Source organism: Paralichthys olivaceus, chromosome 11 (assembly GCF_024713975.1).
Source record: "Paralichthys olivaceus isolate ysfri-2021 chromosome 11, ASM2471397v2, whole genome shotgun sequence".
NCBI lineage: Eukaryota > Metazoa > Chordata > Actinopteri > Pleuronectiformes > Paralichthyidae > Paralichthys > Paralichthys olivaceus.
Genome location: NC_091103.1, coordinates 25,022,252 through 25,037,516, shown reverse-complemented (window position 1 = coordinate 25,037,516; position 15,265 = coordinate 25,022,252). Strand labels below are relative to the sequence as shown.

The window sequence follows — 15,265 nt, the reverse complement described above, 5'->3', positions numbered from 1 at the left end:
CTTTGCAGGTATCTCTGACCCCAGACTGCAGGATAACAACTATTATTATTATTGTTATTATTAATCACAATACTTAATAGTAAATAATTGCTGCTATCATTAATAATCAATAACTTCTTTACACTGTTATTGTTTCCATTATAACTAGTCAGAGCTGAAACCTGATGGTGCTCAAGTGTTCCCGGTCTCTCTCGCCTCTCGTCTCTCTCTCTCTCCTTTGGCGCTATACAAATAAAATTGAATTGAATTGAATACATTCTTTTACAAGTGTACAACAACTTCCTTTCTTACCTAGATGATAGCATCCACCAATTTGCCTCTGATGGCTTGAAAGGGAGCAGTATGCCCCCTTACAAACCCAAATATCCTCATTATTACCATCAAGGAAGTTATGTTTTCCCTTCTTTTTGTTTGTTGGTTGGTTTGTCAGCAGTACAAAAAACTACACTTTAGGATGGGACATAGGCCAAGAAACAGCACGTCGACAGCCCTGACAAAGGGATTTTCTTCACTTTCTTTAACATTAATATGGCATTTCTGACATTTTTTTCCTACTTCCTAATGCACGTGTTTTGATGAAAGAATCAGGCCTATTCAAACGAGAGAGTGTGTGAAATTTGGTGCAGTTTGGTTGAATTTAAGGTGTCTGTGGGCCTGTAGTTCCAATGTGATTTGCTGGTTGAACCTGTACTGTGGTTTTAAATGTGCTGAAGTTCCGCCCAACACCGTATGGCCCAATCAGCATCTCTGACACACAACCCTCTCTGAATTATGGGCCAATCACAACTCGTCTTTCACATCCTGGAGAGCAGTAAGTTGTAGCAGTCTGGTTCATTATCGCCACCAGTCTACCAGCGCAACAAGCTTGTCCTCCACGAGATTGATGCCGTCTATGTGCACAGAAAATGACCGGAGCGTGACTGTGGAGAACGCCAGGGTTGTCCGGACGTTTCCACTGGGTACACTGGAAGTTTGCTGATCGACAAACTCGAGCCTCCTGCGCCGTATAAGGTAGGTTTTTGTCGCTGTGGTGCTGTTGCAATGTCCTCTCCTTCCCTTTTCCTCATGACCTGCGACTATTTACCGTGTTCCGAATAAGCGTAATTCGTTTTTTTCTCTTTAACATGGCCACTCTTCATTTTAAATGCTGGTTACGTAAGTGCTAGTGTTTGTCATGTTAGCCACGAAAGCTGGAAAGTGAGCCCAGCTGATATAAAAAGATAAACGAAGCCATGTCAGCTGAAAAGCCTTCTCCATAATAATGTATGCTGACAGATAGCGCCCCGTTACGTGCCGCCCCCGGGGAAGCGTCGCGCTGAAATCATACATCTGCTCCGGTAATCGTCGAACGGACCTTGGTTACCCACCTTGGAGATCACAGAAGACATTTTCCCAAGCTTTAGTACCAACTCTCCCGCTGCACACACGTCTTTGTCGCCGCAGAGTGTACGTGTTTCAGCAAAATCCAACTTACGACCGCGTCCTCGGTGCTATTCCTGCCGTCTTTTTCTGCCCTCAACATCACATCTGGCTGCGGTACAAAACACTTAAAAAAGGAATTCCTAGTTTATTTGAGGCCCCTCAAGCAAATGTGTATATCTGGTGAAATAGATGCTTGCTGATTTGAAAAGAAGACCGTACGATTAACGGAAGTTTCCAGTGGCCTAGCATCAAATCTGCCCTGCTGCCTCTGAACGAGGCGTCATTTAATTGCGGTATTTTGAATATAGTTTGGTTTGAGGTTGCGTTTATCATTGAGATGCACTGGGATGAGTTAGGATTACATCTAAGAGTGTTCTACACTGTGAGTACAGCTAGAAAAAAATAATTCATGCCCTAGGTATCACAGATTTTACATATTAACATGAGGCTATATCGGTGACGTTAGAGCATACATTATTTTCTCTGTAAGGTCCTTTCAGATGCCCAACAAATATTGCCCTTTTATTGTGTTGTGGCCCACAGATTTATGATCTCAAGTAAGTGCATATTACTTCTCCATCATTTCAGAAAGTTCTATTGTTTACCACTGCAATGTTCCAGGTTAAGTTTCTCATATCATCACCCCCCATTGTTTATTGTATGTTAGACTAGCAAACAATAAATCGGAAATACTTGTTTCATGTGTAAAGGAAATTTTAGAGGGCTAAAAAAAAAAAGATACCATCGTACCCTGCAGGTTTTTAAAAAAAATAAACACATAGTCATTAAAGACATAGCAGTCTTTAATGGCTGGAAAAACTGCTTCCAGGGTCCAGTGATGGACATAGAGTACAATTGTCTTGGTAGCCAGGAGCACATCAGCTCTGTGCAGGTGGTCTGGGGGGAAAACTACTCAAGTCCTGTTGAATTCAGAGTATTTCTCAGTGGGTCATCTTACCCAGCTGCAGTGTTGGATCAGTTGGACTTCAGCTCACTTACGCTCTCATTTCCATGTCTGAAAAGAACAGCAAGTGCTGCATCACAATTATTACAGTGAGTCAAACAGCTGTCCTCTCGCTTCAGGCCAGCCACAGTTTCAACTGTTGAGCAAAGCCCATATTTATCATGATCCGGAACTCATTGATGCAGCGGCCTACATTTGTCGAACCTCACATCATCAGTACAAATTCATATAAAGTTAACATCTTGGACATCATCATTTTTTGGCATGTGTTAAGGCACTAAGAAATCTGAATTAATTAATCTCACTGATGGAAACAAGGAGAAATGGCTCTTCATGGGCAGTATACCAGAACAGCTGAACTCTGAGCTAACAAGTTCGGTGACCACCCACACACTGGCCAGGTTTCCTTGGTGACTTGCTGTGTCTCAGAAGAAGAAGAGAGGACCTATTTTAGGGAAGTGAAGTGGTTAGTTAGTTAGTTCGATGACCAACTTACGATCATGTATTTAGTTATCAATTGATGGTGTCGGATCATGAATCTGTGTCGCTCTGGTCACTTTAACACTGAGTCCTGACTGTGCGTCACGTCTCGTGTTGTACTCAGTGTGCACAAAATGTTGACGAGTCATTTTTTATGATGTTTACCTGCAGCCTCATAAACTCTGGGGCGAATGAGTGGGGACGGAGCCTGTGTGTGTGTGTACTCCTCCTCGCTCCCAGTGGCCACACACAATGTTTCGCTCGCTCCTGTTATTTCACGTGAGAGCCTTGCAAATTTGCAAGTGGTGCGCACTTTTTCCATAAAATAACCTCAAAATGCGACTAAATGGTCGCAGTCTGGAGCCCTGCAATACTCTGAGGATGACCGGGATGCATACATCCACGAAAATTGCAGTGTGTTTAGAATTTCACACAAGCACACTGTCTAGTCACAGACATATATACAGTACTTTCACATTCTCAGAGAGTCACATTACTGATTAGTGATGCCATTCATTGTTTATAGTCCCTGTATTTGTTAGTGTGTGCAGCTGCTGAGTTGGCTGCTGCACCAGCTTAAGTTGATTTACTTGAGTGTTGCATTACTTTAACAGGGAATATTTACATTGATTGTTGCGTATTCAGATGCATGCAGGGCTGTGATGGTTTGAGGTGTGTAGGCATATACACTACAATTCCAATGAGTGTGCTGTCCAAATGTCAGTGGTTTTATGTTGTTTGTTTCGGAGGGTTTTTTAAGGTTTGAGTGTAGAGTTGCCCTTTACGGTTGAGTAGAGGTGTGGGAATTTCTTGATACAATAAACCAGTTCTGATGTTTACTTTGTGTTTGTTTGATTCGCTCTGCAGTTTATGAGGTACACTTTAAAACCTGCTACACAACACGAGACGTAATGTGACTAGCACAGCCAGGGCATCAGGGTTAAAGTGACCAGAATTATCTGGAGTCATGATCCGACATCATTGATTAATGATTAAATACATGTGATTATCAGTTCGTGTGTGAAGAGTGACAGAGACAAGCAGACACACACACACACACACACACACACACACACACACACACACACACACACACACACACACACACACACACACACACACACTCTCTCCTGCAGACAGATGATAAATTGTAATAACAGTAACAGTCTATAATGCTTTTAAAGCACTTTCTAAATAAGAAGGGAGTTCGTATTTGACTATATAGAGATTAAAGTTCGAGCCGTCCCCACTCCAACTACCCACTGTTCACAGTTGAATGAACTTTAGAACAGTCTTTTCCACACCACAGTTTCAATGCTTATCTGTGGAATATATACAAGACATAAATACAGTACTTGCAACACTATCTGTTGCCTACCCTTTTCTAAATAAAAGCACTCCATCGTTTCTGTTGACTGAACCCATTCATTTGTTTTTAAAAGTTTTTATTGTGAAATGTGTGCAGGAGCAGAATATGCACAGCTTCATACTGTATAGTACTATTCTATAGTATATAGTATACTACTTTTATACAAGGAAATCCAGTGATCACAACAGAAACCTCACAAAGGCTGTAGTTGTATTAAAAGTTAAAATACACTTCACTGATTCGCAAGGTTCAAGGATGAATACCAAATGTTGATTATGTTAAAACATAGCACATTTTTCTCAGATTTCCTCTTAATATCTGCCTGACCCACCCACATCATTACTGCAGTAAATGCCTGCATTTCAACAAAATCATGGAAGTTTTGGTTGCACAGTGTATTGACAGAACGGACAGAATCCTCTAAGGGTTATTTTAGTTTCAACTTATCAGTGACTTTCGCCTGGTTTTCTTCTGTAACACACAAGCAGTTCTGCTGTCCCTGCTGCTGCAGGATGGCTGGCATCATGTATAATCAAACAGGGGGAAAAGGAAATGAATTCAGGGTGTGCTCCAGATGGCTCTGTTTGGCCATATGGCTTTGTATATGGAGGACTTTCTATACACACAATTGGACACTGAATAAAACCATGGAATGATAATTTATTGCAGAATATTAATATTTGATTCAAAAGTCATGCACAGCTAAGCCTCACAAAAATATATAATTGTCTTACCTTTTTTGATTAAAAATCTACATGACCATGGTATTAGAGAAAATGGGAAGAAAGAGTTTTACTTCAGTATGCCTTAGTGATACAGTAAAGGCTGTAAACAGAATTTCCTTAGTGCAATAATGTGGAGAGCATCACTATTGATTTATTTATTTACTTTTTACCCACTGCTCCCACTACTAAAAACAATCCTTGAAATGCTGGTCTTTCAGAAGAGGTGGGCACAGCTACCAAACTGACTGGACAGATCGCTCACAGAGTGATCATTCTTTCATTCATTAGTGGAACATTTAATGAATCTTTACTGGCATTCTTACCCAGCAGATCACTTTGGACCAGTCACACAAGGTGCAATTGTAATCAAGTTTTGAAGTGATGTCAGGGCACCAGAGTCGCACATGTGACCAAAAATCTGTGAAGTTGGACAAAAAAATCTTTATCGGCTACACCGGTTCCTAATCTCATCTGCAGAATTTACACTCTCAAATGAAAATGTGACGAGCAGACACACACACGTGAAATCCTAGAGGAAACGCTGGAATAATAACCTAACACAATACAAACCTAAAAGCTCATCTAAATCACAACTGTCCCATCCAGTTTACTGAGCTGGTAACATATATCCTGTGCCAAATGTTTCATATTTATTGACAGAGCCAGAGAGTCCATTGATATTGTACAATGAAATATTTTTAACTGAATCAATATTAAATCAAAATCAAATTGGAATCGTGCCCTTTTGAATCAGAAGTAAATTGATTTGGAAAATCTGTGGCAATACCCAGCCCTTAAAGGTTCAGTGTGTAACAAGCTGGTAACATGTAACAAACTCAGTGCTCCTCACTCGCTCCTCCCTTCCTGATGTAGGCTAACAATGCTAATGTGGGCTAATGTTAGCACACAGACTCATATAGCCTGATAACAGGGAGACAGCAGGAGACACATGTCTTCTACGTTTACGCAGCTGAGAGCTGTACTGAGGTGAGCAAGATAAGAGGGGGAGATCCTGGAGCTGCAGCAGTGAGGAGGAGGAGGAGAGACTCAACCACTGGGAGCAGAATGAAGCTACAGGTTTGTGTTTTTATTATATTACTACATGGTCTGCTTGATATCAACAAGAACAACACAAAGTGTTTTTATACCACAGCTCTGTGTTCACATCTTTCTGAGTAATGTTACTGTAACATTAGCTGTGCAGTGCATGTCAGTCACTGACTAAAACCTCAGAGACACCACTGAACAATTATTATATGAATACTGTATGTTACAGGAATATTTTTTGTTATTTACATATGTGGGATAAAAAACATTACAGCCTACAACCCCTGATAACTGACATTATCATATAACCAACATAATATGGAGCTAATAATCAAGCCTTATCTGAGTTTCTCCTTTGCTTATGTTTTCAGACACCTACTGAAGAGATGAGTGTGGAGCAGCACAGGAGCTGACAGCTGCAGACATGGTGACCCACCTTCTGCTGTAGTGTCATGGTGTTCCTATGAACTGTAGGGACACACCTTTCAGACAGCCAGTGGAAATGCTGTGGTCAGGATCCTGAAAACTGTGAGTCTACCACCATACTTCTCCCAGTGCTGCCCAGAAGTTTTTTACATATTCAAAGGCAGTACCAGGAGGATGTTACGGTGTTAGAGCACATTAAAGAGCGTGTGGAAGGCAACACTGTTACCACAGCATATCAACATTTTATTTATTGTCAACATGGCTCCTTAGGCCAGGGAACCTGTCTTGTCATCCCCAGCTGCTGTATTTGTCCCTCTGAAGCCTTCATACAGTACCACACACCTGTATATAGGTGCATAAGGATATAATTAGGGTTATTATTAATACTTCTGTTGTATCTTTTTAATTGAATTGTTTTTATATTACTATTTTCAAACATTTGCTTTGAAATTGTTTATTTTTTAATGAATATATTCATATTTCCCACTATGAGTTTACACTGTAATGAAAGGTGCAAAAAATAAAAGGGACATTAAACAGATTTGCTGTATTTATTTTGTATATATATATTATATATATATATATATTATAAATTGATTTTTTTTACACAGGTTGGTGTGCCTGAAAGGCACCATGATTCAGCTTTGCTTTTCAAGGATGAATAGTGACCTCCCGTCTGGATCATTCAACATCATCAGCTACATGAATTAGTGATCCTGTTGAAAACAGTTACATAAAAATACTTATATTAAATTATATTTTACATTTATATCCAGTTTTGCAAAAGCAATACTAATATGAGTATGACTTACTGGGTTTTTATTCCACAAGAATGACAAAAATCTAATAAAAAAAAGTGCATCTTTTATTCATGTCTATAAAAATGTGTATTTTAATTTAAAAAAATATTTATATAGTCTTCTGATGCTGAAATCATCAGTTTTTAACCATTCAATATCTGATATAAATGTTAATACATTTTAACATTGGCTGAATTATGTTTTCATTTATGTATTTACATTATTATTTATAAAACTCAGGTGACTGGTCAGGTGACATGGGTCAGGTATTTAAGTCAGTAATTAAGTGTGGCATGTCATGTTGTATTATGATAGTTACTGAAAGATAAGATAGCTGGGAGTTGAGTTAGCTAAGATAACCTAGCTTACCCCTCACCGTAATGAGTGCTTGCCCGACTGGGTCACTATAGTTTTGCATTAGATGATTGATTGATTGATTGATTGGTTGGATTGATTGATTTTGCCATTGAGAAATGTTACCAGTGTATCCCAACTTTGATTGGATACGCCAATGCATTCCCACATACTTGCTGCTTTGCATTCACAGCTGTTCTTTTCCTATCTAAAATCTTTATGCATGTGGTCACATGTAAAACACTAACAAACCCGTAACCACTCTATTATAGAAAGCAGTTTTGATAAAGTTTTAGATGACTTGCCACACGTCACTGTTTCATTATTTCAGGTTCACCATAACCAATGTTAACCTAATAATAAACTCGTATTGGAGTGTATGGTTTGCAAGTGAAGCACTGCGCTGAGCTGCCCTGCTGTGGTTTCCTGTCATTCGTCCAACACTGCAGTTTGTTCAGGAGCGGGTCTGTGGCTGCAGAGTCAGCACAGAGAAACCCTTCCAACAAATAAGCTGTATTAATCCGGCAGCTTTACTTCCCAACAACAGAAGAAAAAGGGTCTGGCAGCCCTCTGTGTTGTGTAGACTGTGTGCGTGCTTATATCTTTGAGGACCATTTAGACGCATAGCTCTTACAGAGTGAGGACTTTTTTTTTTGACTGTTAAAGGACTGTTAATTCATAAGTAACACACTGACCTAAATTATGACTTTTTTTGTTCTTGAATTCGATACCATTCCTGTAAATTTGTCTAAATTCTGTGGTCTATCTGATTTGATCAATGTGTCTGTGTGTGTGTGTTGGAGAGACAGTGAGAGAGACAGGGATGTGCAAAGCTCTGCTATGAAATAAAATTTGGAAAACAAGATAAATTATTATATAGCGGTGTGTTGATATTGTGGCACTGAGAAGTGTAATACTTTAATTGTGAAACTAGCTGGTTTCACAGCATTCATACAGCAAGTGTGTGTTAGACCAAATGTGGTCTGAATTTGAGAATGCATTCTGGTGTGCGTTTACACAGGTACATGCTGTCCATTTGTGATCTGATCACTCAAAATTTGACACAATGACGGTTTCACCACGCAAGCATTTTTGTTAACATCTCAGATAATTATTGTGTTGACAGTATTACACAAACTGCAAAGTGTAATTTTCACAAAGAAAAAGACCAAACAACCATGGTACGGTCTAGTATGTTAACATATTTCTATCATTCTGTGCTACATCACAAGTTCTGTTGCTCTGATGGGTTCCCGATTAGCTCTGTGAGCTTTGATAATAACTGCTGCAAAATTTTAAATGAAGTCATGTGACTTGCTCTGGAGGTGTTGCTAATGAAAACATTCAATTATCTTTTGCTGTTAGCTTTGCTAAATTAGTTGCTCAGGTGTATAATCAGAATTATGTGTTTTGTGTTTTTTTTGTCCACAGTCCAGGCCTCATGGAGCTGAGAACTGGACACCTGCTGTGCACCAGGGAGCTTGATCCATGCCCGGTTCCCAGCAAGCAACCATAAGGGGTGGGAATCTTAATTACCCCTCAGTTCCTTTTCCCATCCCTCCCCCTAAATTGCACCTATAGAGATATTGTCCTCTGCTGTCTCTGGCCTGCAACATGATTGGCAAGCTGAAACAGAACTTGCTGGTGGCCTGTCTGGTCATCAGCTCAGTCACAGTGTTCTACCTGGGCCGCCATGCCATGGAGTGCCACCATCGCATCGAGGAGCGCAGCCAGCCAGTTGGAATTCTGCCTCTGTCAGCAATGGGTGGCAGCATGCGGACCACTTTGCGGACAGGCCAGAATCTTAGTACACCTTTTGTTTACAACAAAGACATGCCACTCATCTTCATCGGCGGTGTGCCCCGAAGTGGAACCACGCTGATGCGAGCAATGCTTGACGCCCACCCAGAGGTACGCTGTGGCGAGGAAACCCGTGTCATCCCACGTATCCTGGCCATGAAGCAGATGTGGAGCCGCTCAGGCCGGGAGAAGATGCGCCTGGATGAGGCAGGTGTGACAGATGAGGTGCTGGACGCCGCCATGCAGGCCTTCCTGCTGGAAATCATTGTCAAACATGGAGAGCCTGCAAACTTCCTGTGCAACAAGGACCCTTTTGCACTGAAGTCGCTTGCCTACCTGGCTAAAATATTTCCCCATGCCAAGTTTGTACTGATGATTCGTGATGGGCGGGCTTCAGTCCATTCCATGATCTCACGGAAGGTGACCATTGCTGGCTTTGATCTGGGCAGCTACCGGGACTGCCTGACAAAGTGGAATCGGGCCATAGAGACCATGTACACTCAGTGCCTGGAGGCATCAGATAAATGTTTACCAGTGCACTACGAACAGTTGGTCCTCCATCCCGAGAAATGGATGAGGACACTGTTGAAATTCCTTGACATTCCTTGGAATGATGCTGTTCTCCACCATGAGGAGCTCATTGGGAAAGCTGGAGGAGTGTCCCTTTCCAAGTAAGTAACATGACAACTCAATATCCTTTTTTCTTTCCCTAGCCCAACTAACTCCAAACCATGGCATCTTGATCTGTGTGCAGACTTTAAATGGTACTTAAAAATTAAGGTAATAATTAGAAATAGGGGTGCCAGTGGATCTGTTTCATTCATGTTTTAGATAGTGAATGGTCACTAGCTCTGTTAAATTAGATGGAATCTGTAAACTGACTTGTTTGAGTTTCGTCAGACAACTCAGGTTCAAACTTTTATTGCTACAGTAGAAAACGTCTAGGCTCCGACTTAGTCATTACCCTGATATGATTACATAGATAGATATGATGGGAGTGATGAGCAAATACTTGTAACCACATGTCAGAGCCTACAGGTGGATGCTGGGGTGGTGGAGGGGCTGAAGCAACTGGCAGCAATATTGACGCAACAGTGGGGCAAGCAAAGGGAGTGATGGGAAAATGTCTCTGCTTAAATAGACCATCTAATAAGATGGGTGTATATTATAGATGATTGTGGAGAGTGAGGTATGTCACGTAGTGCATGTCACATGATTGAAGCAGCGCAGCTTTAGTTGGCCATTTGTCAGAGTAAAACATCACTCTATCATTGTGACGGTCTTTGTTTGTTGCTCTGGGCAAAGCCTGTCCACGTCATTACATCTAGAGCTCATTTCAGAGTAATTACAACACAGGCCTATGTGATGTCTTTCAGGAATAGATTTTACTTTTTAAGAAGTTTCCTCAGACTTTTTCACTGCTGTGTAAAATGTGGGTCAATGGCCTCTTTTCTGTATCCCACTCTATTTAGAATTAGCTTATCGGCTGTTTAGTTGGTTCCAGGACTTAAAAGGCCATGACCAGTGAGAAAAAACTGAATCACTATGCTTGTTATGTCTGGGCTCCTGGTGGTTTCTTCCGAAATTCCAAATAATTTTATTCATACAAAAGCATGATAATGCCATCCTCAATGCAGACATTACTTTAAATTTTTATTATGAAGTCATAGTAAAAAGAAAAAAAACATGACTATTGTATAGCATCAGATGGTTGAAGAAAATATGTCTTCACTTCAGTGAAGTTCAGTTATAATATATGCATGTATCAATTGGACATTTGATTTTAACTACTTAGCCTTGATAAGTGGTATAAATAGTTTATACTATGCAAGTATAGATCAGCTATTAACCACCTGAAGAGAAACAACATGTAGGTAAACAGTGTGAACTTGTAGTGTGAAATCACTGTATGATATTCTCAAATTACAATTAGTCTCATAGGCCTCTGTCCCTAACCTTCAACAAGAGTAAAGAATCACTACCAAAAACCTTTAAACAGGGGAAAATACATCGAAACCTCAGAAAGAGCCACATGTGAGGGATTCCTCTCCAGGGACATATAGAAGTGCAATAGATGCCTGTTAAAGAGTTGAATGGGTGCAACCCCTTTCCTTGCCTCTGTATAACCTTATCTGATCCCACCCTCTTCCTGCCACATTTAACCACAGCCTCTGGAGATCATTAAGGCCACATTGTACTAGGGCTGCAAGATATATTGAAAAATCTATCGTCGTATCGCAAAAGACAGCAAAAACTGTGATATATGATGATCCATGCTCCACGCCTTCACACTCTGCATGTCAATATATTTGGCCGATCAGATGGACCCCACCACCATAGATGATAAATGAAAAACATTCAGATCATTGACAGGGTTTTCTGTCAGTAAATCATTGTCGGGAGAATAGAGAGAAAACAGAATTTGAAAACAGAGATTTGACAGAGCAACACAGCTCCGCGTAATAACAGCGCACACACGCATGAGCTGGAGGAGATGGCGATGTGCTCCATTTGGTTTGACGCAGTTGACGCAGCGCACAGCACGAATGATAAAGACACAGAGGAGCAGTAAGGAACAGACAAAGGACATCTGTGGCTTCAGCCATTTCCACTTATTTAGCCTTCCTTCTACCTTCCCTCCCCCCTCCAAGTTCGTCTGGACTATGGTCTCATTGCCAAAGTACACCAAGATATTCGAAACCATCCTTCTTCCATGTGATTCCAGTGCTTCACTCTTTTCTCAATTTAAGCAGCTGATATGGTTCCAAAATCTTTAATGTTTACCTCTAGTTCTTTGATTTCTTCCTGGTTTTTGAAAGAACAATGATGTCATCTGCAAAAGTGGTGACTTTTGTTAAAATCTCTTAAAATCACACCTTCAATATTAGCCCTAATTTTACATAACATGGGTTCAATAGACAGTGAGTACAACATACCTCAGGGGCGCTCAGACCTCCATAAATCTTCAGTACGCTCTCAATGTCCTGGTATAATACCTTGATCATAGCTATAAGACCTGGGCTGAGGCCGAAACTCTCCAAAGTCTTCCACAGGTAAAGGTGCTCAACCCTGTCAAATACCTTTTCCTAGTCTAGAGAAATTAGACCATTTTCAATGCCCATAGAGAGATATCCAGGATTAAGGACACATTTTCTAGGATAGACCTACCAGGCACACATTATGTCTGATCTTGTTGAATTACTACTAGTTCCATGATATCTCTGTCTGTTGATCAAGGCTTTGGCCAGGATTGTATAGTCCGTACAGGGAAGACACACTGGACACCAGTTTTTGATTTCTTGTAGATCTCCTTTTACTGGTAAGAGACTTATTACAGCTCTCCTGCAGCTTAGCAGCAGAAACATGTCTTTAAAACTGTTAAAAGATTTTTAGCCAATTCCCTCCTGAATTCTTTATAAAACTGAACTGGAATCCTATCAAAACCAGGGGTCTTTCCCCACTCCATGCCCTGCAGGGCTGTGATAAGCATCTGTAGCACCAGTGGTTCCTCCAGCTCAGCAGTGACTTCTTTAGGGCAATCCTCCACAGAAGGATTCAAAAGCTTCTTCATCTTCTTGATAATCACTGGTGTAAAGTAACACACTGCTCGCCTCCTTATCTCATATGTCTCTGAGCTCCTATCCAGTTGCAGAAAGCAGAGCATGAAGGAACCTACTCTGCCAGTTCTTCCTTTATAGGACAAAGAGGAACTTGGAAGGTGCATCCATCATTGCTGCACTCTGGAAATGTGACCAGACTAGTACCCCTTATTAGTGATAGACCGATATGGTTTTTTTAGGACCGATACCTATTATTAGTAGTCAGGGAGGCCGATAACCGATATTTGGAGATATATTCATTTGCAGTAAAAGTGAAAATATTGGCGTCAAAATTTTGAATAACACAAACTCCAACACTTACATTTCTTTAAATGCCTTTAGATTTTCAGATAAAAGAACATGTTAAAGGTTTTTTTTCATAGAATTTTAAAACAAAGATGTCTATTGTCTAACAAAAAGTGCAGGGAGTTCCAAGGCTCAGCAGCATGTCTAATAAAGCGAGATGAAAACTTAAACAAATAAATAGCTTCCTGAAGTTTTCAAATGTAAATAAAGTTTACAGTTCAACCAAAAACAAGCAGGGAGTTCCAAGGCTGACATATGCTCAACTCATCATGCTTAATTTATTACAGCATTTGGGAAGCCTGAACTAGGCTGCTACATTACTAACGATTTATGTTACTATAGCCGAAAAAATAGTACAATAGCAATAGGAGAGACTCACACTATTCTCTAGCCATCCCCTCAATGTGCTTCCCTGCAATAAAACTGGACTGAATTGAGTTCATTAGGTTTTTTTACTCTCTCTCTCGCAACATACACTCCCACTACCTTCAGTTCACGTCACCCACAGAGACCCAGGATGTTTATTACAATTTCGGGAGAGTTTGCTGCCTTAACTTACCTTCAAAACATATATCTGCTCTCCGTTGCTTCTCCTCTCATCAAAACTGTTTCTCCTCTCTGCCTTGTGTGAGCAGTGTGCATGCACAGCTCTCACTGCTGATTGGCCGTTACCTGGCTCTGTGTGTAACCAACCAGATGGTGCTGTGGGTGGGACAATGGTGGAGACAGAGTAGAGACTACAGACAGAGAGGCGCGGCTTCATCAGAGCCAAAATAACCCGGTTTGAAATTGATCTCTTATCGGCCGTCGGATTAAAAAAAGGCAGACGCCGATATGCATCAAAATGCTGAAAATCGGCGCAGATAATCGGTCGATCCCTTCCCCATATGTCTGTAAGAGAAGATCTTTTAGACTGAAGATCTTGAATATGACCTAGATTTCCAGGTCATTCTACTAAACCAGGGGTTGGCAACCCGCGGCTCTGGATCCGTGTGCGGCTCTTCAGCCCCCCTGCAATGGCTCCTTGTAATGTGTTGTGCATGAACTCGTTAAATGAACGGCAAAATTGCCCACAATCATCTAGCATGTGTCAGTTTCCGCCACTGAACAAGAGAAAGTGGGAACAAAGATAAAAGGAGTGTTAAAGCTTTTAGGTTTATTTGTTGAAATTGTTTATGTGTAAGGTACTTATATATTAAGAAAAAGAAGAAAAGGGGAAACAAACATTTTTTAAATTAAGCACTTTATTTTAAGATGCCTTTTTCAAAAGCTCTTTATTTTGTTTTTAAATGTAAACATTATTTTACTTGAAACAAGAAGAGAACATTTATTTTATTTTTGTACTATTTGTAATATTCTTTTATAATTTATAAATGTATAATACACATTGTTGAAATACTATTTAATTGTAGTTTTGGAGAAATATGTAACTGTAAAAGGCTGATTAGCAGTGCAGACAGGGCTATTTTTAGTTGTGGAATAATGTCTTGTGGTGCATTTTACTTTTTTTTGTCAGATTTGTTTGTATTGAAAGAGAAGATGATTAAATAAATATAAATGACACAAGTTTTTTAATTTAAATTTTTTAAGAATTCATTATTATATTAATCAAGTAATAAAAAAATAATCGTTAGATTAATCAATAAAAAATAATCGATAGGTGCAGCCCTAAACCACACTAATTAACATTATCTCACACATGCTTACATTATTTGAAAATCGTTACTCCTCTGAAATAGAAAACTTTTATTAATCCAACAATTATTTTCCTGATTAATCAATTAAACTAATGATTATTTTATTAGATCACAAAAATATTTGCTACACTTCCTGTATAAGTTTCCAAGTAAAAGCTCTCAAGTGTTTCTGTTTACTAAATCCATTCATTTGTATAACAAGGTTTTGATTGTTATTGCACGACTGAAAGATGCATGGTGTCATGCCATAGAGTCCTGGCATTTAGTTATATGTAG

General features: G+C 40.0%; 1 protein-coding gene across 6 annotated transcripts in view; it reads left to right on the top strand.

Annotated features, from left to right (window-relative positions):
* Nucleotides 1-795: 795 nt before the first annotated feature.
* tpst1 (tyrosylprotein sulfotransferase 1) overlaps nt 796-15,265 on the top strand; it is a 33,123-nt gene continuing 18,653 nt past the window's right edge. For 2 of the 6 annotated variants that reach the window (XM_020088593.2, XM_020088590.2), the window contains exons 1-2: nt 797-1,011; nt 9,019-10,058. In XM_020088593.2, coding sequence (XP_019944152.1) covers nt 9,202-10,058 — 857 coding nt within the window. In that variant the 5' untranslated portion in view covers nt 797-1,011; nt 9,019-9,201. Of the gene's footprint in view, nt 1,012-5,930; nt 6,038-6,378; nt 6,536-9,018; nt 10,059-15,265 lie in introns of all 6 variants that reach the window. The other 4 variants (XM_069533769.1, XM_069533770.1, XM_020088591.2 and 1 more) reach the window with 4 other exon arrangements.